This window comes from Leptodactylus fuscus, chromosome 3, assembly GCF_031893055.1.
Source record: "Leptodactylus fuscus isolate aLepFus1 chromosome 3, aLepFus1.hap2, whole genome shotgun sequence".
In the NCBI taxonomy this organism is placed as follows: Eukaryota; Metazoa; Chordata; class Amphibia; order Anura; family Leptodactylidae; genus Leptodactylus; species Leptodactylus fuscus.
The window spans coordinates 122,814,634-122,839,178 of NC_134267.1; the positions used below are offsets into that span (position 1 = coordinate 122,814,634).

Genomic DNA, 24,545 nt, shown 5'->3' on the forward strand with positions numbered 1-24,545 from the left:
AGTTTTGCCCTTTTCCATCCCTTGGTTGAACTTGATGGACATATTGTCTTTTGTTCAACTGTAGTAACTGTGTACATCTGGATATTCTGATTAAGAGCAATGTACATGTGACGTGTTCACATCTGCACTGTAAAATCTGTTTTCAGGTCTGCGAACCGAGACTACAGACTACAAAAATAGTGGCAATGAAAGGAGCCTAAGGGACCCCACTGATTAAAATAGGTTCCATTAGGTTTTTTTAGTGGTCTTGCAACATGACTAGTGTTCTAAGCCAAGCCAGAAAAGGAAGACACACACAGCCGCAGACAACTGTTTTAGGGTTCTTCCCCTTGTTACTGCAAAGCACTACATTTACCTCCAGAGAACAGGTTTTTATCTGAATAAAAAGCAGATATACCATGTGTAACTATACAGATCTATTTTATACTAACCTCTTTCAGACTTTTTAATAAAGGAGTTATTTTCCTCTAATGATTGTCCCAGGTTCTTCCAGGGCTTGTGATCTTCCTTCTGCAGAATTACTTGTATTTTCCCAGTACTACTTGATGTACAAACTAGATGCACAATAAAATGCACTTTGTATTACTATACCAATGGAAGATAATAATACTACTTTGAACAATTGGATCATTCAATAATAGACAGCATATAGTTCCAAGTTTTATATTTTAAAATAGGAATTCACACAGTTAAATGTTTTTGCAGAATAAAAGCTTCAACACAAAAGAAAAAAAAAATTGTGAAAACAGTGACTAATTCTGCAAAATCGCAATTTGTTTTGTGTTCAAAAAAGTTATAGACTGACAATGCCAAAATAGGATTTGTGCTTCTATATTTCTGGGGATCTACAGTGAGTACTACATGTCTTTCAAGTAAATGTACATACAAAAACTGTTGTAAAGTAACAATGTTTTCAAAAATAGAAGTATTAATAGTTCATTTTTGTCAATTAACAAAACGCAAAGGGAATGAATTAAAGAGAAATATACAGCACTATCAACATTGAAACCACAGTAGCAAAAGGACAAGCCATAACGTTAGACAAGTTGAGGAAGTAACAGGTGCCACTAAAATCTGCAAATGATCACATTTTCAAGTACTTGAAACAATGGATAGCAGGTGGGACAACATGCAATCTCAAAAATAGGATCAAATTGTTTGTGAAGATTGTGTGATGCCTTCTGTTCAATTACATGTCAGTTATTGACACTTGTTACAATCTGAGAGGGGCAGAATCCTAAATCTGAGAGACCTTGGTTTATCAATCAAGTAGATCACTATATACCTTAGCCAAGACCTCAGCACTATTCAGTGCTGTCCAGTGGTTGGGAGAACAGTAATGAATTGGAATGACAGAAAGAAGTGCACTGAGGCGAACCTCTGCACAGATAGACCACCTGATGGGAAGGATGGCATGTAGTGATCTATTCTGTACTGAAAGTGAAATTGGATCTCAAATCTAGAGTAGCAAACCTTGTCAACACAAACCATCATAAGGCATTTGCACAACATTTGGCTACGAGATGTGGCTACAAATGTTCCACTGACTTCCTGGCACTGTTCTCAGAGGTTATCATAGTGCACAGCAATACTGCAATGGAGGTCAGTCCTCTTCAACATACCAAATTTGTTTCGGAAGCAATGGAGTTTGGATTGGAGACAACATGGGCAACGCCATGAAAAGGCCTTCACAAGGAAACATCACATGGTCCTATGCCAAGGATTATGGTGTGGGGTCGAATAGCATACAGTACTCAGACCCCTTTAGTTTTCATTTCAGGTACAGTTACAGCTTGGATGAGGTCTTGGGACCAGTGATACAGCCATTTCTTCAAAGTGTCCCAGGAGTCATGTTTCAATAAGGCAACGCAAGGATGGATGTTAGTAGCATTGCCGTGAAATGCTTGCATGGCCTAAATGTGCTACCAGAGCCTGCAGTATCTTCAGATGTCTTCCATCATGAGCTGGAAATTACAAAGGGAGGTGCCAGCAGCCAATAATAATGTTTTGTGTATACACCGTAAAATAATCATCATGGCATAACATTCCTCAGAAAACCATATCATTATCAATCATAATGATGAAATATCATATGTAGATGTATCAAGAAAGAAATATAATACTCACTACACTTTCTCTACCTTCATAGTGATTGAGTTTGGATTCAGGTGTGATACGTAAAAGAGATGAGCGAACACTATTCGAAACAGCCGTTTCGAATAGCACGCGGGGGGTTAAGCGACCGGTGACAAAGTCCATGTGTTGGCCGCTTCCACTCATTTCTATGGGAGCGTGCTATTCGAAACGGCTGTATTTTTTTTTTTAACTGTTATGTCGCAATTAAATAAGACTGCAGTGCATCTGTATTGACAATCTTTAGGGACGATTTCACGTGATAAAACTTTTTAGAACATTTCTGAAGATGGTACACAACTTGGAACATCATGTAATAGTTGTTCTTTTATCCTCCTTTATTTGATTTACAGCAAACAAGCCCACACAAATTATAAAAAATTAAAATTATAAGAACCAACAATAACAAATGCAAACTGAATCTTCTTTCCATTTATGTGCAGTTTCACTATTAAGATAACTCAGAAACAATTGAATTTTAAGATACAATTGCTTTCTTACCTTCAAAGTCATCTATTTTGTGGCTCAATTCTACAAGAAATAAGATGCAGAGTAAAAACTAAACATGCTGTCTTTTTTTCCAAGGCAACAATGAAAGTAAATAACGTGCATAAATTTTTTGCTTCAGGAGGAAAAGTTTCAAAAAACTGGTGTATAATATGCCAGTCGTAATTCCCTGTCTCCAAGTTGTATGAGCCTAACCTCTTAAACACCATCATTACTAAAAATATTAATAATTTAGGTACCGATATGAGTTATGATTTATGGTAACCTATGAGCTTACCAAGCTCACACCACTTTTGGGAAACTAGTGAGCATGGCAAAAGCAAACTTTATGCAAAAATGTGGGCCTTTTTTTCCAAAACAATGACATACAGATTGATTAATTTCCCCAGTGTGATTTTATTGAAGGAAGTCTATCACCTCCTCCAAACATACTCAACTGACTGCGCCCTATTACAGAGCACATTGGTAAATAACATACCTTTTGTCATGTATGTCACTTTTGCAAAATTTGGAGAAAAACAAGTTTTAAGTCTTATGTAAATGAAGAAGTTGGTGCACTGGGGCAGGCCTTCAGCCCTTGCCACTCAGACTCTTATCATCTCTTACTTGTGCCACTCTGTGACATCACCCATATAACTGGAGCAGCAGCAGCAGTTCTCCAGGGCACCAACTATCTCATGAGCATAAGACTTCAAACTTGTTTTCCTCCAAAGCTACAAAAGTAGAAATATACATTGTTTATCTCTGTAATGTGCTCTGTATTGCAGTGGTAGCATTTATATATGCTCGCAGGATTTGGTAGTTTCCCCTTAAACAGTAATAACTAACATGGTACATAAGTTACACATACATGCATACACACATACATAATGAGCAAGACATGAGAGAGTTCTATGAAAACTGAAAGACCTAGGGGCCACACGGTGGCTCAATGGTTAGCACTCCTTGCAGTGGTTAGCACTCCTTGGTTCGAGGCAAAAAAGGGCAAAAAAAAATCTGCAAGGAGTTTGTATGTTCTCCCCGTGTTTGCGTGGATTTCCATCCCATACTCCAAAAAAAAAAAAAAAAAAAATACTGATAGAGAAAAATGTACATTGTGAGCCCTATGTGGGGCTCACAATTTAAATTAAGAAAAAGAAAAAAAAAAAAAAAAACCCAAAAACTGGAAGACCTCGCCATAAATCAGTTCATCGTTGGCGTAGATTTCAGGCATCATTTACGCCTGAGAATTGCCATAAATGAGAATTAAATGACCCTTTTTGGAAAGTGACAAGAGTGAAAAAAAAGCAACTTTCAACATTTTTTTTGACTCAAATGCCATTTAAAAGTCACAAAGGTGGTGTAAAAAAATAATATATCTGTCCATGGAAGTTATTATAATAAATTACTTTAAATTCTCAAAGCAAACAACATATAGGAGAAAACCTCCTGATAAAGCTTTTTGTGATGCAAAATCTGAACCTGGCCAATTCCCAACAAGAGGAAATCCTTATTCTTAAAAAGGTTGTCCAGATCCAGAAAATAAAAGTTATCGTTTGCCTATTGAAAAGCTATACAATTTTACACTAATTATTGCAGTATTTCTTGCTGTGAATTTGGACAAACAGGCTTATTCACTGAGATAGTTGAGATGTTTCTTCTATTTCTATTGCTTTGATCACTCTTCATTAAATTTTTTTTTTTTTTTAGCAGAGGTTAAGCAGTGAAAAAATGGTGGTTCACAATTTTTTTCCCACTAAAGTGTTCACCGCATAGGAAAAATATCTTTGGAAGTTTGTAGAACATGCATTTTCAGACACAGGGATACCTAATGTGTATGTGTTTCACAGGATTTTTTTTAGTTTTATATGCATTCTTGTGAAAGGGGGATAGATTTCCCTTGCAGCAAAGATGTGGTTATCATCGTGTTTTGTTATTTGTTTTATAGAAGAAACATGGTTATTGGTTTACGGTAACTAAAGCACAACTCAGGAGACAAATTTAATTAAAAAAAAGAAGAAAAAAAAACAACTAAGCAGAAGGCTCCAAAAAACTGCATATATTGATGCTAGAAGAATATAATGCTGTATTTCAAGGAAGGAAAATTTAAACTGGGGCATCTGTGTCTGCTAATTCAAGAATGACAAAGAGAAGACTATCAGATCACCTAATTAATTTTTTGTATTGGATTCTGCATACACATCCATTCCCCATAAGCATTCACATTTGCAAAATGTTAGAATTTCAAAATGCTTCCATAATTCTGACCACCAGTGTAAATGCATGTACGCATCCAAAAATGTAGCAAGTGTCAGTGTAGCTGCCTCTATTAGCACAGCAGTGTTAATACAAAATGAATGAGCAACACACTAGACAAATACAGTACATTATCAGTAGTGCTCTATGGTGATAACTTTAATGATTGCTACATCCTTCAGATGCCACTAGTGAGAACATGGATTTTTATGGTATGCTGTGGTATTGTATTTGATGAAGCAGGTTTCTAGGTCACCAATAGTGGCAGCTTCAAGTAGCCAGAACACAGGGCACATATATTTGGTAAATGTGACTGTCTGCGGTTACTCTAGGATCCACTTGGGGACCCGCAAAATGGAAGTCTAATATGCTTAAAAGACGGTTACCCACAAGAAACCCGATGGCCCATAGACTATAATGGTGTCCACTAGATTTCCGTCTGAGAAATGCAGATTCAGTGACGGAATCCCTGATTGGAGAGCAGGTGCAAGTGTGAGCCTAGCCTTAGTGAGTCCTCAGTCTAATGTACATACAGGTAAGAAAGTCTAGTGTAAATACTGCTCTAAGTAATTCCACAGTCTAGTAGTGTAAATACTGCAGTCAGTCAGTGCACAGTATAATGTAAGTGCTGCAGTCAGTCAGTGCACAGTATAATGTAAGTGCTGCAGTCAGTCAGTGCACAGTATAATGTAAGTGCTGCAGTCAGTCAGTGCACAGTATAATGTAAGTGCTGCAGTCAGTCAGTGCACAGTATAATGTAAGTGCTGCAGTCAGTCAGTGCACAGTATAATGTAAGTGCTGCAGTCAGTCAGTGCACAGTATAATGTAAGTGCTGCAGTCAGTCAGTGCACAGTATAATGTAAGTGCTGCAGTCAGTCAGTGCGTAGCATAATGTAGTGTAGTCTCATGTCTCTCAATGTCTGTTATGATAGGTGTCCTTTTTTTTTTTCTTTACGGACAATATCACAACTGATATTTAACGGTAGCGTGAACCCACCCTGAGTTTCACCCTGACAGTTTAGACAGCACATGGAAAACAGGAGATTCTGCTCCCTAATTCTCTCTTAGTTAGAGATATCATGGAGGATATATACTGACAATACTGCATCAAGCACTTGTGGTTAGACTGACAACTTATTATTTAGCTGTAGCACCAAGTCTCTGACTGTGTCTGCTTGTCTATTTCCTTCTCTCTCACTGGTCCCTTTTCCTTTCATTGATCTCTATAGACTTCAGTGTGCTTAAGGCTGGGGCTCCACGGGTCGTAAACACTGCAATTTGCCCGCAGCGTTTTACAGTAGATGCAAAGTGGATGGGATTCTTGCGAATCCCATGTCCACTTCAAAGTAAAAACTGTGGCGCAAACACGTCACGATTTCCGAAAACAGTGCGGTTTTGGAAACCGCAGCATGTCAATTATATCTACGGAAACACCGACGGTTTCTCCATAGATATAATTGTAACAGAAAGTAGAGAGTAGGGCATTTTTCTCTGATGGGACATGTATTATGTTTTCTTATATGTACTATTGATTTATGCAGAGTTTGCTGAGAAGTCATTTCACGAACAAGCACTGCCTTTTACATAAGTTTATAAATGGAGACTAACATTGAAAAGATGAATTAAAGCCATTCTAATGGTGCACTAACTCTTTCAAGGGTACTGTATGCTTACTATTATATTATTTTTATTATTTATTTATTTTTTTAAATCATGATTTATGTAAGTGAACACACATCCCTGCCTTACTTTATATTGACTGCAGTATAACAGTAATTACCATCAAGGCTGCAGGCAGGTTAAAGGTAAAGAAAACTAATTTTAGAGTATACTTATGAATGAAGAACATCAAAGAGATATACATATTCAACAGTAAAACATAAAAAAACACAAAATAGTCTCCATAATAAAATAGCAATGATTGATTGTCACTACCAGGTTTCCTTAAGACTCAGCAAATCATTCATACAATATTGTAGCTTTTGCATGTGGCAACATACCAATGTGCAGAAGGTAAGAGTAATCTTCTACAGTTATCTCTCCTCTGAGGATGTTATTTTGGTAATCAATGGTAACCATCTCCGAACATATGTTCTGTTATACAAAAGGAGAACAGAAAAGGAACAGTTTACTCCATTTTATTCACATTTGGTGTAAAATGAATTTAACATGGTTGAGGAAAGTGTGCGGTGAGCATTTACTAAAGTTCACCATTCTTCTAAAAAGTGCAAACTAATCCTCTGTTATTTGGAGTCGCCACTCCTACCTCCTTTAATGTGGTTGAAAGATTGAGAATAAGTGTTTGTAGGAACAATCATGGAACATATTATGAGCCCATGTAAAATTCCCATGTAATCAGGTAACCAACAAGCAAACTGATATGGTTGTTGGTTGCCCAATTAAGATGGGTGATATAATAACAGTGGAAGGATCAATTCTCATTGAGCAATGTGGTAGAGGCAGAAGATGATAGGGATCTGAGTGGCAAGAGCAGTGCCCCAGAGAGCTGAAGACCCATCCCCAGTGCACCAAGACTTCAGAGAACCAGAATATAACTACGCCAACTTTTCTATTATAGATGAAGTCTACCTTAAATTATTTATTATACTGTATGTTCTACAGAGCTTGCTTGCTATCACGCTAACAATAACATTCCATGAGTTGTGGCTCAAACTCATTTGTATACCATTATAAGCAACTACACTACCAGGCCAAGTTATTTCAGTTGGCCAGACATCTTTTCTTGTTATCATTTTTACTCCTTACCTTCCAAAAGCCATGACTTTCTTATTTTTTCTGTGTATGCAGTCCAATGGGGGCTTGATTTTTGCGTGACAAGATGTACTTCTAAATGGTACCATTTATTATTTTGTACAATGTATCGGGAAGCAGGAATAAAATTCAAAATGAAATGGAATTGAGAAAAAAGGCAGTACTGTCGTTTTCTTATGGGTTTTGTATTTATGGCTTCCACTCTTCCGTAAAAATGTTATGTTAGCTTTATTCTGCAGGTCGGTACGATCACGGTGATACCAAATTTATATTTTTTTTTTTCATGTTTTAATAACTTGTGAGAAGGTAACAGGCTGAGTGCTGGAGTCCAGATATATCAGCCCAAGGTTTCTGACGTATGTGCGGTCCAGGGCGGATCTGGAGTAGGCCTCTGCCCAGGTGTAGATCTTGTGCTTATTACTGACCCATAACAGACTGCAGAGCCTGCAGTTCATGGTAGTTCCATGAGGTGAAAGGAGGTGGATGGTTCTGTCCTGCAACCCTGAGGGAGCATTCACACGATGTAACGTGGCGTTGATTCTGACACAATAACTTGTGTCAGAATCAGTGCTGCAAAACAGAATCCCATTGATTTCAATGGGTTCCGTTTAGCATGCGTAACACATTGAAATCAATGGGAGGCTTTTTAACTCATTGATTTCAATGTGTTACGCGCGCTAAATGGAACCCATTGAAGTCAATGGGATTCTGTTTTGCAGCGCTGATTCTGACATGAGTTATCGTGTCAGAATCAACGCCGTGTTACATCATGTGAATGCCCCCTGACTCTGGTAAAATAAAATTGCACTTGTTTGGTTCGTGTGGCTGGAAGTAAACCACATGTGTAGTTAGGTCATCAGTTATGTTAGATAGTGTCTCAGATGAGCAGGTATTTATTTTATTTTTGCAGACGTTAAAGTGGCTGGCCACTTTCAGACCAATATTAACCACTTCAGTACCGGGCCGATTTGTGGTCCAGGACCAGGCACATTTTCGAGTTTTTTTGTATGTGCGGTTTTGAGGGCTGTAACATTTTTCTCATACGGCTCACTCAACTAATTTTTGCTTCTTTTTTCAGGGACACATAGGGCTTTATTTTTATGCTGTTTTTATTTTCGAATGTGTTTTCATTTTTTTTTATATCCGGGAAAATATAAACATAATAGGAGGGAAATTGTGTCTGGTTTTCAATTTATTATTTATTTTTTTATTTAATAACACAAAGTGCTACTGAAAAACTTTATAAAATAGTTTTTCCTCTCCATTACGGTAATTTTTATTTTGTATGGTGTTGTCGGGGGTGGAGCTATAACCTTTAATAACGGCATTTTATTAGCGTATTATTTTATTTATTTTTTAAATTATTTTATTTTATTTTTTTACCTTTTTTATTATATACAGTGGGGCAAAAAAGTATTTAGTCAGTCACCAATAGTGCAAGTTCCACCACTTAAAAAGATGAGAGGCGTCTGTAATTTTCATCATAGGTAGACCTCAACTATGAGAGACAAAATGAGAAAACAAATCCAGAAAATCACATTGTCTGATTTTGTAAGAATTTATTTGCAAATTATGGTGGAAAATAAGTATTTGGTCAGTAACAAAATTTCATCTCAATACTTTGCTATATATCCTTTGTTGGCAATGACAGAGGTCAAACGTTTTCTGTAAGTCTTCACAAGGTTGGCACACACTGTTGTTGGTATGTTGGCCCATTCCTCCATGCAGATCTCCTCTAGAGCAGTGATGTTTTGGGGCTGTCGCTTGGCAACACGGACTTTCAACTCCCTCCAAAGGTTTTCTATAGGGTTGAGATCTGGAGACTGGCTAGGCCACTCCAGGACCTTGAAATGCTTCTTACAAAGCCACTCCGTCGTTGCCCTGGCGGTGTGCTTTGGATCATTGTCATGTTGAAAGACCCAGCCACGTTTCATCTTCAATGCCCTTGCTGATGGAAGGAGGTTTGCACTCAAAATCTCACGATACATGGCCCCATTCATTCTTTCATGTACCTGGATCAGTCGTCCTGGCCCCTTTGCAGAGAAACAGCCCCAAAGCATGATGTTTCCACCCCCTTGCTTTACAGTAGGTATGGTGTTTGATGGATGCAACTCAGTATTCTTTTTCCTCCAAACACGTAAAGTTGTGTTTCTACCAAACAGTTCCAGTTTGGTTTCATCAGACCATAGGACATTCTCCCAATACTCTTCTGGATCATCCAAATGTTCTCTAGTAAACTTCAGACGGGCCCGGACATGTACTGGCTTAAGCAGTGGGACACGTCTGGCACTGCAGGATCTGAGTCCCTGGTGGCGTAGTGTGTTACTGATGGTAGGCTTTGTTACATTGGTCCCAGCTCTCTGCAGTTCATTCACTAGGTCCCCCCGCGTGGTTCTGGGATTTTTGCTCACCGTTCTTGTGATCATTTTGACCCCACGGGGTGAGATTTTGCGTGGAGCCCCAGATCGAGGGAGATTATCAGTGGTCTTGTATGTCTTCCATTTTCTAATTATTGCTCCCACAGTTGATTTCTTCAATCCAAGCTGGTTGCCTATTGCAGATTCAGTCTTCCCAGCCTGGTGCAGGGCTACAATTTTGTTTCTGGTGTCCTTTGACAGCTCTTTGGTCTTCACCATAGTGGAGTTTGGAGTCTGACTGTTTGAGGGTGTGCACAGGTGTCTTTTTATACTGATAACAAGTTTAAACAGGTGCCATTACTACAGGTAATGAGTGGAGGAAAGAGGAGACTCTTAAAGAAGAAGTTACAGGTCTGTGAGAGCCAGAAATCTTGATTGTTTGTAGGTGACCAAATACTTATTTTCCACCATAATTTGAAAAAAAATTCTTACAAAATCAGACAATGTGATTTTCTGGATTTGTTTTCTCATTTTGTCTCTCATAGTTGAGGTCTACCTATGATGTAAATTACAGACTCCTCTCATCTTTTTAAGTGGTGGAACTTGCACTATTGGTGACTGACTAAATACTTTTTTGCCCCACTGTATATATATATATATATATATATATATATATATATATATATATTTTTAAGATTGTGTCCCCATAAGGTCATAAGAGACATTTGGTGACATCTGATCACTTTTTTTTTTTGTACTGGAGGCTGATTTCTCCTATAACTGGGGCTGCTACATTTAGCCTCAGTTGCAGGAGGAATCCAGCCTCCTGCACACTGTTCTTTAGACTTACAGAGCTGATCCGGGTCCTGTAGGACCCAGCAGCTCTTGTAAGACACTGAAATCGGCGAATCACGTGACCGCTGAGTCAGAGGGCGGCTGCATCATGGCAGCGTCCATAGCCATGTATACAGTGCTCATTGAGCGTTGTATACACAGCGATCGAGAAGGCAGGGAAGGGAATAAACCTTCCCTGTCTTCTCTCTGGGAGCTCCGGCTGAAGTTACAGCCGGCTCCCAGCTTCAGCAGCTGCACGATCTCCGTGCAGCTGCTGTGTTCTGATTGGACGTACTGGTACGTCCTGTCAGAACTAGGCAACCACTTCCCGGACGTTTATAGTCTATGGGCGGTCCGGAAGTGGTTAAGAGACAAAAGTTATTGTTTATACAATAAAAATATACAATTTTCCAATATACTTTTTGTGTCAATTCCTCACAGTTTTCTAGATCTCTGCTTGCTGTCATTCATTTTGCTACTTCTAGTGGATAAAAGACTGACCATGGTCATGTGATTTACAGTCCATGGTCATGTGATTTACAGTCCATGGTCATGTGATTTACAGTCCATGGTCATGTGATGAGCATGCAGGTGAACATTTGATTAACAGGCAGATGTCTGATTATTGTGCTGTGACCATAACAAGCGGCACCTGTGTGTTTGTAACATGACCAATCACATCGCAGAGGGCTGTCCTGTTACAGAGAGTCAAATAGAAAGTGAAAGTAACCACTCAGATGCTGTGGTCGTATTTGACCATGGCATCTGAGTGGTTAAATAACTGTGATCAGAGTTATCTCTGATCACGGCTAATGCAGCCGGGTCCCTGCTGTATGAAACCTGCCTGCTAATGCAGCCACTCTGGGGTCACTACTTGGGAAATTTCACTTCAATGGCAATACTTTGACTTTGCAAAACTTACATGGCATTCAAAAAACAGTCACTCTAAATCTACACTACAAAACCAAAAAAAATGCAACACTCCTTCCTCTCTGAGCCCCGCAGTGTGCACAAACAGCAGTTTATACCAAAATATACAATTTTGGTATTTCTAAAATGGGGTCATATTTTGGTGTTCAATTTTTTTTTTTTTTATTTACCTCAGTCTTTGCAATTGCCCACCCATGCAGTGTAAATAACTAAATTAGGCCTCAAATATGCATAGTGCTCTTTCACTTCTGACCCTGGTCGTATTTCCAAGCAAAAAATTAGGGCCAAATATTAGGTGATTCAAAAATCAGGATATGGAAAATAACTCGAGAGCAGAGTTTTCAAAGTGCCACAAGCTGGGAATAACATATTTGGCACTTTCCTTTAGCAACCCCTAAGGTGCCACAGTCGCCATTGATGTGGCATCTTAAGGGTTAAACAACGTGGATCGGGGCTATTACTGTTGCAGCAGGAGCCTGGCTGTAATGGTACAGGTTCTGCTTCTGAGTACACGCACATGGGGATGCAGTAGCTAACTGCATTCCCTGACATATAGCTAATGGATAAAGACCGACACCAAAAGTGGGGAAGTCTCTTCCCTAAATGCCATGTCACAGGATCTCTGGAAAAACTAGGCACTGGTTGGTACTGGTACTAGGCACAGTGAATTTTGGACTCAAACAGGAAATACATTGATTTGTTTCCTCATTATCTTACCTTTTGCTTTGTATAGATAACTATAGTGACTGTAGAATCTGTTTGAAACCAGTCATATCTGCAGAAAAAGTACAAAAGTTTATTAAATATCACATAAAACCTTTAGAAATTGTTTAAAGATGACTTGGCAGTTCTCCTGACATGTCTGTTATAGTAAATAATTGTATACTCCATAAAATAACAATTTTAGGCATCTTTTCTTATAACTCTATACTGTTCCTATACGATTTCAATAAATATATGAATAAACTGATGACAACTGGGTGTGACCAGTTAGTTGACAGAGGTTTTTTTTTTTTTTTTTTATTCAAACTTTATTAATTTTTTCAAAGTACAGAGAACAACAACAGTACCATAGGCAAAATAAGAGAACAGCAGAGAAAATGAGCATAAGACGAATGACCATGACCATCCATAGAATAACAGCTGTCCATGGTATACGAAAAACAGTCAGGACCAGGCCCAAGCGCAAAGATGCGCTTCAGCATAAAGAGGCCAGAAATAACAATATCAATATAAAATTTGAAAATAGAGGAGGGGGGTGAGGCAGACGGGAGGGTAGGAAGGAAAAGGTTAAAAAAAAAAAAAAAAAAAGAGTGAGGGGGGAGGAGGGGGGGAGATGTGTGAAAAGAGCAAAATGAAATGAGTCGCAAACCAGAAAAAACTCCAATATGAAAACAAGTAAAGTCCGCACAACCATCTGGAAAGAACATGGCAAACGGAGCTATCAACTCTCAGCAGAGGCCGACGCAGCATCCAGGGATTCAGAGCAACTCGGTGTAAGTTGCCAAGTCGCCGGTAACTGTAGCGCCTCTTCCTGCACCGGCATCCAAGAGGGAACAGTGATAGGAGGGATGTTCAGATACATAGAGGTTTTTGCAAGTGGATTTTTGAGATGGCATCTGCTTCCCAAATTTCGCTTTCATTTTAATGGGAGTCACAAGCATATATCCACCTGAGCGGTTCCCCACACCGTCTATACATCTACATACACTCCCCTTCCGGAACCACTAAGCTAGAGAGATGGGGGAGGTTGGGAGAGGCTATTAATAGGTGGGATCACTAGGCTAGGGCGACAAGGAGGGTAGGAGGGGCTATTAATATGCGGGATCGCTAGGCTAGGGAGAAAGGGAGGGTGGGAGGGGCTAGTAATAGGCGGGATCACTAGGCTAGAGAGACAGGGAGGGGGGTTGTAATGGAGTGAAAAAGGAGGGGGAGGGCTGAGTGAGAAGCTACATAGGAAGCTGCATAACAGTAAGTTACATCATGTAAACAAATGCAAAGGATGCCAGAAGCAACCAGAGACACACAGAAATCACTCCAAACACTGCTTATGGTATATGGGTGTACTTTTTAACCCATTACTAACACTAACAGACCTTTCTAAAATAAAAGGTTTTTCTTCCCGGAAAACACCTTTAAGTAACTTCAGAATTGCATTGCTATACTCATCTTGCACATATCTTGTACTATACCCATAGTAATATCCTTTTTACTTTTTTATTTTACTGCATTTACCATTAATTACAGGCAAAATTAATGCACATGAAAAGTTGCAGCATTTGTCATCACTTATTTGAAAGTAATTATGCGTTTCTCACGTTTTTTTTTCTGCTCTTCTTGGATAACGAGCAGCATACAGAGCCATCAGATAAATTGCTTACATCACACTGTCAAATACATTTCAATAGATCCCATTATGTCATTACTTGAAATATCCTACAGTGGATTCAATAATGGTCTCTAATTTCAGCAATGTTGGCAATGAACAGCAGTCAATTAGTGTCTAAATGCATGTGTGATGAGTCCTGCAGAACAAGCAACAAAATTCATCATATTAAACCTATATTTATTTTGTATGTACTGGATGTATAATTGCTTGATTCTCCTATGTTTTAGAAATACCTGTAGATGTACACTGAAAAGTCATAACATTAAAACCCCCTATCTAATATTGTGTAGTCAGTAGAGATGAGCGAGTAGTGAAACATTCAATATTTGTTTTGAGTAGACCCCCAATATTCGACTATTGGACCGAATATCGAATCCCATTATAGTCTATGGGGAAAAAATGCTCGTTTCAGAGGAAACCACTATTTGACTAAGGAGAGTCACCATGTCCACAATGCCAACACCTCTGGAATGCAACTGGGACAGCAGGAGAAGCGTGCCTGGGTGCATCTAACACACCCAAGTCCAATATTACCCCACTATCACAGCCTATCAACTAGACACTTTCCACACTCAATAGAACCTCTATGAAAGTGGAAAAATACTTGGAAACCCTCTTTCCTCTACATTAGTATGGACAGAAACACAAATTTTAAGCTAAAGAAACATTAGCATCAGAGTTTTATGCCCTTGAGGTGAGCGGAGCCTTGCACCGGCAGAGATTTAGGCCCTTAAAAGGAGTTGAGCCTTGCAGCGGCAGAGTTTTAGGCCCTTAAAGTGAGTTGAGCCTTGGTGGAGCAGTCATATAGTGCTTATATCATCAAAAAAGTGAGTTGAGCCTTGTACCAGCAGAGTTTTAGGCCCTTGGGGTGCGTTGAGCCTTGCACCGGCAGAGATTTAGGCCCTTAAAGTGATTTGAGCCTTGGTGGAGCGGTCATATAGTGCTTGTATCATCAAAAAAGTGAGTTGAGCCTTGCACCAGTAGAGTTTTAGGCCCTCTGGGTGAGTTGCACTGGCAGAGTTTTTGTCCCTTTGAGTGAGTTGAGCCTTTAACCATTAGAGTTTTAGTTTTTGTCCCTTTGGGTGAATTGAGCCTTATAGTAGCAGCGTTTTAGTTTTTGGCCCTTTGGGTGAATTGAGCCTTATAGTAGCAGTGCTTTAGTTTTTGGCCCTATGGGTGAACTGAGCCTTGTATCAGCAAAATTTTACTTATTGGCCCTTTGGGTGAACTGAGCCTTTAACCAGCAGTGTTTTTGGCCATTGGGGTGACTTGAGCCTTGCACCAGCAAAGTTTTAATTTTTGGCTGTTGGGATGAATTGAGGATTGTAGGAGCATAATATTATGCTCTTGGTATGAATTGAGCCTTGTAGGAGCCTAATATTATGCTCTATGGATGAATAGAGCCTTCTTGGAGCATAATATTAGGCCCTTGAGGTGAACCTTAATGGCGTTATTTGAAATGTTGTCTTTCAACTGTGATGGTGGAGGAGGAGGATGAGGAGGAGGAACTGGAGAGCTGGAGCACACACATGGAACTTCATGTTGGGGTGCTTGATACTGGTGGACATGCAAATAAGGGGGCAATCCAGTGGCAGTTCATTTTGATCATCGTCAGCCGGTCAGCACTGTCAGCTGACAGACAGCTGCGCTCATCTGTGATGATGCCACCAGCTGCGCTGAAGACCCTTTCCGATAGAACGCGTGTGGCAGGGCATTACAGCAACTCCAAGGTGTAAAGCGCAAGTTCCTGCCACAAGTCCAAATTTGACACCCAATAAGTGCAGGGCGCCGAGGGATCGGAGAGGACAGGGTTGTGATCAGCCAGGTACCCACGCAACATGCGCCTATACTTGTCCCTCCTGGTGACACTAGGCCCCTCAGTGGTGGTAGTTTGGCGAATGGGTGCCATTAAGTGTCCCAGACCTTGGAGACTGTGCCCCTGCTGGGTGTGGACCGGATGGCAGTTGTTAGCCTCTTGAAGGAACTCTCCTCTCTGCAGCCAATGAGAGTTGATGGAAACATTATCATCATATTTTGCACCAGTTGCTTGTGGCAATCATGAATGCAATTGGCCCTCCCCTCTACCGGAATGAAAAACAATATATTATTTTTATATCTTGGGGTAGAGGATTGCAAAAATCCAGTATTGGTTGCTCTCCTATCCTTGACTCCTCAGCGTGCAATGCATTATCCCTGATGGCGATGAGGGATTCTCGCATCACACACAGGAGTGGGATGGTTACACTCACTAGTGTGTCGCCACAGCTGACCATCTTGGAGGACTCCTCAAAGACGCGTAGTATCTTGCATAATTCTGCCATCCATGGTCACTCATGGTGCAGAAACTGCGGAGTTGACTGAGGAACCCTTGGGTTTTGGAGATGTTACTCCATCAAGGGTCTCTGCTGCTCACACACTCTGCTCAACATGTGGTACGTCGTTGTGTTCACACAACAGCTGGTGTTTGGGAAGATGTAGGCGTTGTTGGAGGGTTCGGAGGCTAGTAGCGGATACTGTAGACTTACGAAAGTGGGCGCAAAAGAGCCACACTTTCACCAGTAGTTCATGAATTTTTAATGTAGCCATCAAGCCAGGGATTGTGGAGAAGTGCGATGCTGACTGACACTCACCAGTAGCCATTGGATGCGTTGTAGCTTGACCGCAACCTTGCTCCCCAGCTGCATTTCCACGCCCCATCCTCATCCCTCCAAAATCCCAATAGCACCATCCGTTCTGGACCCTATAGTGTGCCCATACATCAGATTACATCCACAGGTGGGATATTTCTGTTGTTGGGAGAAAATACAAATTGTGGGGTGCATTTTCTCTTTTAACACCTTGTCGAAATGCAAACCTTGGGGTTAAAGCAACATTTTATAGAAAAAAAAAATGTTACTTTCCATTTTCCTGGTCCAATGCTGGGTAACACATGAAAGGTCAAAGTACTCATTATACTCCTTGATAAGTTCCATGAGGGGTCTCGTTTACAAAATGGGGTCACATTTTGTGGGTTCAACTGTTTTGGCACCTTGAGGGTTCTGCATTGGGACATGGTGCCTGAAAACTAATCCAGCAAAATCTGTCTGTTCTGAGCACCACCATGTGTCTGTACAGCAGATTACCAACACATATGGGGTATTGTCGTGTTCAGGAGAAATTGTGTAACAAAATGTGGTGTGTAATTTCTCCTTTAACCCTTTGTAAAGATGAAAAATTATGGGCTAAAATGATACTGTATTGAAAAAAAACTAAATTTTCATATCTCAATGGTAAAAGAAAAATCTGTGAAACGCCTGCGAGGTCAAGGTGCTCACTATCTCCCTTGATAAATTGAAGGGTCTAGTTTCCAAAATGGTGTCAATTGAGGGAGTATTGTTCTGGATCTTCATGGGTTCTAAAAATGCAGCATGGTGCCTGAAACAAATTCCAGCAAAATCTGCCTTCCAAATCCAATAGCGCTCCTTCAGTTTTTTTACCATACCTTTGTCCATAACAGATAGTGGAATACATTTTCTCCTTCAACCCCTTTAGGGGTTACTATTAGAGAGGCCTTTCAAGACCCCTTGAAAAAGGTGTTTTGGAAATATGCTTGAAAATTTGGTAAATTACTGCTTGACTTGTAAGCTTTATAATATCTGAAAAAAGATAACCTAGTGATTTAAGTTTGATTGCAACATAAAGCAAAGATATGGTAAATTATATCTACGGAGCAATTTGGATAGTCTGACTTTCTATATGAAAAGCATGCAATTTCAAAGTTTGAAAACTACATTTTGTTAAAAAATTATCACCAAATTTACCACGGATACTAAGTACAATGTGTCATAAAAAAAAAAAAAACAATGTCAGAATCACTTTGATAATTTAAAGCATTACAAAGTTGTTACATTTGCAAAATGAAGCAAGGTTGTTAAGGTATTTTTGGGCTGCGTTCCCCAAAGGAATAAAGTTATAGCTGTGTATCAACAGTTTTTCTTTTAGAGAAAAGTGTTGAGTTTCACAACGTAGAATGTATCAATTTTCTAGAAATAATACATTGTTCAGACTTCTGAAGTTTTCAAGCTAGTTAGTCCCTATAGACCGAGTTTCAGTTTTCAGCAAACTATAATCTAATAAGTATGCAAAATGAGCCAAATGAGTCTATATCCAGTTTAGTAGACAATTTGTTGTTTATAACTGGCCAGTGAAATAGATAAGAGGAGAACACAAAATATTACATAGCTCATTGTCCCCTACATCAAGGTCGGTCTATTATAAAGTCAGCCATATGGATGCCAAATATGCAGTCATGTTACCTTTTTGTCACAGTGTTCAATAGACATCACACATCGATTCAGCCAAGTCAAATGTAAATGTACTTAGTTAAGTACTCTGCTATAGAAACTGCATTATAGCAAGTCCTGAAATGAGCAGGCATCTTATGCTACAATAGTTTCCATATCTTGTTTACTCTAGTGATTTGCATTCATGGGATTAAATTCTGATGTGCCACCCACCTAATGCTTTGTAACTGTTTAGAGCCTGAGACGATCAACTTCAGTCCGACTTGAGCTCCATGGAAACAGGTGCCAAGCCACATGAAGACAGAGACTGACATATATCTTCTCAAGGAATGCATCAGGAGTAGCAATGGCGTAAATAGGAATGGCTGGGCCCCCAGGTAAACATTTGACATGGCTCCCCCTCTCCTCCAGTAACTACTCACATGGCAAACCCCCCCCCACACACACAAACTGCATTTCTGCACACACTATTATGCCCCATAGTGGCCCCTGCTGCACACACTATTATGACTTCACAGTATAATGATTGGAGACCAAGGGAATGATACAAACACAAAAAACAATGTTACTTACCTCTCCCTGGCTCCGGCACACTACCTGCTACTTCCAGCCTTCTTCAATGTTGGACCAGACGCCATGTGAGCCAGGCATGCGTTGCGACTCATAATGATGTCGGCCTGGCCCCCGTCACCAAGGAGGCTCAAAGCCTGCTGGAGAGCAGGAGAGGTATATAACAGTGTTTTTTATGTTCTCTCACCTTCCCTAGGCATCCGATCTGTATACCCAGGAGTCTGAAAAACAGTGTTTGAGTGGTTTCGCCCACTTCTGTTCACAGCCACCTCTGCTTCCACAGAATACCAGTTGGGGAAAGATCTGATGGTTTGATCACTTTTTAATCAATTTTTTTTTTTAGAATGCAAACTGATTTTTTTCTCCCCTGTACACTGTTCTCCATTTGGGATAAATAATTTAATAGTTTGGGCATTTTGAGCACGTGGATACATATAGTGTTTATGTTTACATGTGTTTATTTATCTTTATATGTGATCTAGTGAAAGGGGGCTGATTTAAACTTTTTTTCTTTTCATTTTTAATATGTTAGCCGGACACCAGGAACAGTGGTTTTAACTGCAAATTATCTTGCTGCATGGTGTCAGGCGTATCTTTAATAATGACATCGCTCTCCTGATGAACTGAGATAGGGAAACATGTTGAGAGTTAATGATAAAGGGAGGAACTAGTGGTGTATCTATAGTATTGTTATCTTACTGAGAGATTGGATCTCTGGAATACTTTCACTATTTACTTGCCCTTACAAGAGTACTTCTATGGGAGGAATTATCAGCAGCAGGAGTTATTTTTGCTAGTAGGTGAATAGACCCTTGTAGCAATCCCACTGCTATCCACTATGATTGTCTTTTCATCTATTTGTAACGTTGATATCATACTGAGGGATTATCCCTGGAAGGCTTTCACTACTAGTTCCGCCTTGTAAAGAGAGCTGTTGTGGGAGGAATTATCAGCAGCAGGAGTTGTCTTCGCCAGTGGGGGATTATATTTTACTCTAGAAGTGATCCTACTGCTATCCATAATGATTGTCTATACATTTTGACAATCTCCCATTCTTAACCCCTTCCCGACATGCGCCGTAATAGTATGGCGCGTGTCAGGTCTGTAACTATGGCGACCGCCCGGGAGCCGGGCGGCCGCCATAGCCGCCGGGTGTCTACTGCTTTAAGCAGTAGACAACCGGCTCTAATGCCTCCGATCGGTCCCCGGACCGATCGAAGGCATTAACCCCTCCGGCGCTGCTGTCAAAGGCGCCGGAGGAGCCATTTTCCCGGTGGCGCATGGGCGCCGCCATTTTGGCAAGGATCGCCGGCTCCTGGAGCATGCTCCAGGGCCGACGTCATGTTGCCATGACAGCCGGGAGCCTTGTTAAAGGCTCCCAGCCGGTCTGCAAATTCTCTCTTTTGCAGGCTGGTGTATACAGCCTGCAAAAGAGATGATGCTTTTTTGCAATGCATTAGCATTGTAATGCATTGGATTAGTGATCAGACCCCCTGGGGTTCAACACCCCTAGGGGGTCTAATAAATGCAAAAAAAAATTAAAAAAAAAAGTAAAAAAAAAATATAAAAAAATATAAAAAGTATTAAAAGTTCAAATCACCCCCCTTTCCCTAGAACAAATATAAAAGTAGTTAAAAACTGTGAAACATATACATGTTAGGTATCCCCGCGTCCGAAATCGCCCGCTCTACAAATCTATAAAAATATTTTTCCTGTTTGGTAAACGCCGTAGCAGGAAAAATAGTCAAAAGTGCCAAACCGCCGTTTTTTCACTGTTTTAATTCTGATAAAAATTTGAATAAAAAGTGATCAAAGCAATAACATTTCCCGAAAATGGTAGAACTAAAAAGTACACCCGGCCCCGCAAAAAAAGACGCCCTATGCATCCCCGTACACCTATGTATAAAAAAGTTACGGCCGTCGGAATATGGCGACTTTTAGAAAAAAAAATTTTTAACACCGTTTTGGAATTTTTTTTAGGGGTCAAAATGTAAATAAAACCATATAAATTTGGTATCCCTGGAACCGTACCGAAACACAGAATATAGGGGACATGTCATTTTGGCTGCACAGTGAACGCCGTAAAACCAAAGCCCGTAAGAAAATCGCAGAAATGCATTTTTTCTTCAAATCCACCCCATTCTGAATTTTTTTCCTGCTTCCCAGTACATTATATAGAATAATTAATGGTGGCATCATGAAGAAAAAATTGTCCCGCAAAAATTAAGACCTCATATGACTCTGGGAGCGGAGAAATAAAAAAGTTATGGGGTTTAGAAGGAGGGGAGTCAAAAACGAAAAACGAAAATCAAAAAATGCCATCGGCGGGAAGGGGTTAAATAAGCAGCAATAATATGGAGTAAACTGTCAAGTATCCTTGAGAGATAGGACTACACACATAGGTTGAAATACATTTGCATATCAGTAAGAAGCGTTTGAATATTGGACCTATGTATATTTTGATAGCCCTGGATGATGTTAATGGGTGAAATAGCATTGAATTGAAATTCAAAGGAGTAAATGTGACTCTGAATAAAGCTTACAGTGAGCAATTGTTTTACTCCTACTATGTTATACCCCCTAATCATAGAGGGCGTCTTTTTCTCTCCATAAAGTCATAGTCCTTTCTGTATTTTTGTACTGAAGGGATTTGGATGTACTAAACTGTCAACTCTAGGGCTTTTTAGCCGACTGACCTATTTTTTTTTATTAATAATAAAAGTTATTCTTTAGATGTGCTATAATTTTTTAACCTTCTTCCTTTTACGTCTAAATGTATTGTCTACCGGCTGTGAGGGGAAAAATATCTGTGTAAAGAGAGAGGTTAGGTTTCCATCATCTTGTCTGCATATACTCCATATTGCTTTGACTAACGTCTTGTCTCTCTCACGCAGCTACTGTGAGAGACTTGCAATTGTGCTTTCTTATCATATTTAGGAAAAGGTTGGAATGTTGCTGAGTTTCTCATAACTATTACTTAGTTTCTCATGTTCCATAACAAGACACAGAAAGTCCAGTAGATATAAGATCAGTCTAAAACAGTTCTAAAGATCAAGGACAAGAGCATCCATGTTAGTGTTTTATGCAGATACTTTTGTAAAACTAAAATGGATGACACGGACAACCATGTGTTAACTCATGTATTGCTTATGCATGTATTTATCATTTGTAAACGCCCATTCTATACTCTGACCAATGATAATTCATATTTCTATGTGATGCAGTTTGTTAAGCCTAAATTAGCATACAGTCATTATTCCTCTATAAAAGCTAAGTAACGTAATAAATGTCAGAACACTTTGATATACATTTGACTTATGTGTGGCTTTGTGTTTCCCAAGCTCGGCAACCATTTTTTTTTTTTTTTTTACTTGGAACCTACAGCATGAGCTCCCTGGGGTGTTCCCCCAACAGTTAACTTGACGCTCCAAAAACGTGGGGCTTAAGGAAAACCATCGCTTGTAGCCAATAGAAGGTCCGACCAGGATCGATCAATTGGGAGACCAGCCAGGACTTCAGATACATAAAACAGCGCTGTAAGGTAAGCCCTTGACTTGCCATAAACCAGTATCCGAGTTCCTGTGCTGTGTGTCCCTGAATCAATCAAGGTTAGTCTGCTGCATGCTTTACAGTCCTATGAAAAAGTTTGGGCACCCCTATTAATCTTAATCATTTTTAGTTCTAAATATTTTGGTGTTTGCAACAGCCATTTCAGTTTGATATATCTAATAACTGATGGACACAGTAATATTTCAGGATTGAAATGAGGTTTATTGTACTAACAGAAAATGTGCAATATGCATTAAACCAAGATTTGACCAGTGCAAAAGTATGGGCACCTCAACAGAAAAGTGACATTAATATTTAGTAGATCCTCCTTTTGCCTCTAGTCGCTTCCTGTAGCTTCCTATCAGTTCCTGGATCCTGGATGAAGGTATTTTGGACCATTCCTCTTTACAAAACAATTCAAGTTCAGTTAAGTTTGATGGTCTCCGAGCATGGACAGCCCGCTTCTAATCATCCCACAGATGTTCAATGGTATTCAGGTCTGGGGACTGGGATGGCTATTCCAGAACATTGTAATTGTTCCTCTGCATGAATGCCTGAGTCGATTTGGAGCGGTGTTTTGGATCATTGTCTTGCTGAAATATCCATCCCCGGCGTAACTTCAACTTCATCACTGATTCTTGAACATTATTCTCAAGAATCTGCTGATACTGAGTGGAATCCATGCAACCCTCAACTTTAACAAGATTCCCGGTGCCGGCATTGGCCACATAGCCCCAAAGCATGATGGAACCTCCACCAACTTTTACAGTGGGTAGCAAGTGTTTTTCTTGGAATGCTGTTTATTTTGGACGCCATGCATAACGCCTTTTTGTATGACCAAACAACTCAATCTTTGTTTCATCAGTCCACAGGACCTTCTTCCAAAATGAAGCTGGCTTGTCCAAATGTGCTTTTGCATACCTCAAGCGACTCTTTTTGTGGCGTGCTTGCAGAAACGGCTTCTTTCTCACCACTCTCCCATACAGCTTTTCCTTGTGCAAAGTGCGCTGTATTGTTGACCGATGCACAGTGACACCATCTGCAGCAAGATGATACTGCAGCTCTTTGGAGGTGGTCTGTGGATTGTCCTTGACTGTTCTTACCATTCTTCTTCTCTGCCTTTCTGATATTTTTCTTGGCCTGCCACTTCTGGGCTTAACATCAGTTATTAGATATATCAAACTGAAATGGTTGTTGCAAACACCAAAATATTTAGAACTAAAAATGATTAAGATTAATAGGGGTGCCCAAACTTTTTCATAGGACTGTATATGTCTCTCAAGCCAGTTATATAGTCGGAAGAACCTAATAAGGGAGATGCTGTCAGGTATTGATCTCGAAGTCCTATACTTCTGCATAGTAGTCCTTTGTTTGCTTTTGTTTGCGTTTTACATCTGTTATCAGATTTCTAAGAAAACTGCCACAGGTGACAAACCTTGGGCTATTCTGGATCCCTAGATTCCTGGTATAGAGTAATGGGCCACTGTGCATGCCACTGCCCAGAAATAGTGGGGATTCAGAATAGTTGGACTCATGGTGTAGAGTAATGGACCACTGTGCATGTCACTACCTAGGAGCACTATATTCTGGCACAGAGGATTGGGCCACTGTGCGTGCAACTACCCAGAGTATAGTTTGGCTGACTAGCTATTAGTCAAAAATGGGGGCTTTTGGATCCAAAGTGTGGTTGCCCCCATGTGAGTTGATTAGAAAATCTGAAGGAACAAATGTGGCCAAACAGACCAGAAAACTGACCAGAATAGCTTGCCTCCCTGATGGCTGCTATATGAATGGACAATTTTGGGAAAACTTAGACAAGAAAATGTAGGGTTCATTCGAGAAAATGAAGGGCTTACAGCAGAAGGTTTGGTGGAACTTAGCAAGAAGGTGGAGGTGGAGAGGATGAGATGGGTAACTAAGATTTTAGTTATAAGTGATTGATTGTAACACCACTGGTATGATGTGTGGAAAATTATACATGTATGG

The 24,545-nt window shown here is 40.0% G+C and overlaps 1 protein-coding gene across 2 annotated transcripts in view; it reads right to left on the minus strand.

The window, feature by feature from the left end:
- CYB5R4 (cytochrome b5 reductase 4) overlaps nt 1–24,545 on the minus strand; it is a 150,862-nt gene that overhangs the window by 31,231 nt on the left and 95,086 nt on the right. For both annotated transcript variants that reach the window (XM_075268257.1, XM_075268255.1), the window contains 4 exons: nt 12,486–12,543; nt 6,876–6,969; nt 2,635–2,664; nt 432–554 (listed from right to left, as the gene is read on the minus strand). In XM_075268257.1, the coding sequence (XP_075124358.1) occupies nt 432–554; nt 2,635–2,664; nt 6,876–6,969; nt 12,486–12,543 (305 nt within the window). The remainder of the gene's footprint in view (nt 1–431; nt 555–2,634; nt 2,665–6,875; nt 6,970–12,485; nt 12,544–24,545) is intronic.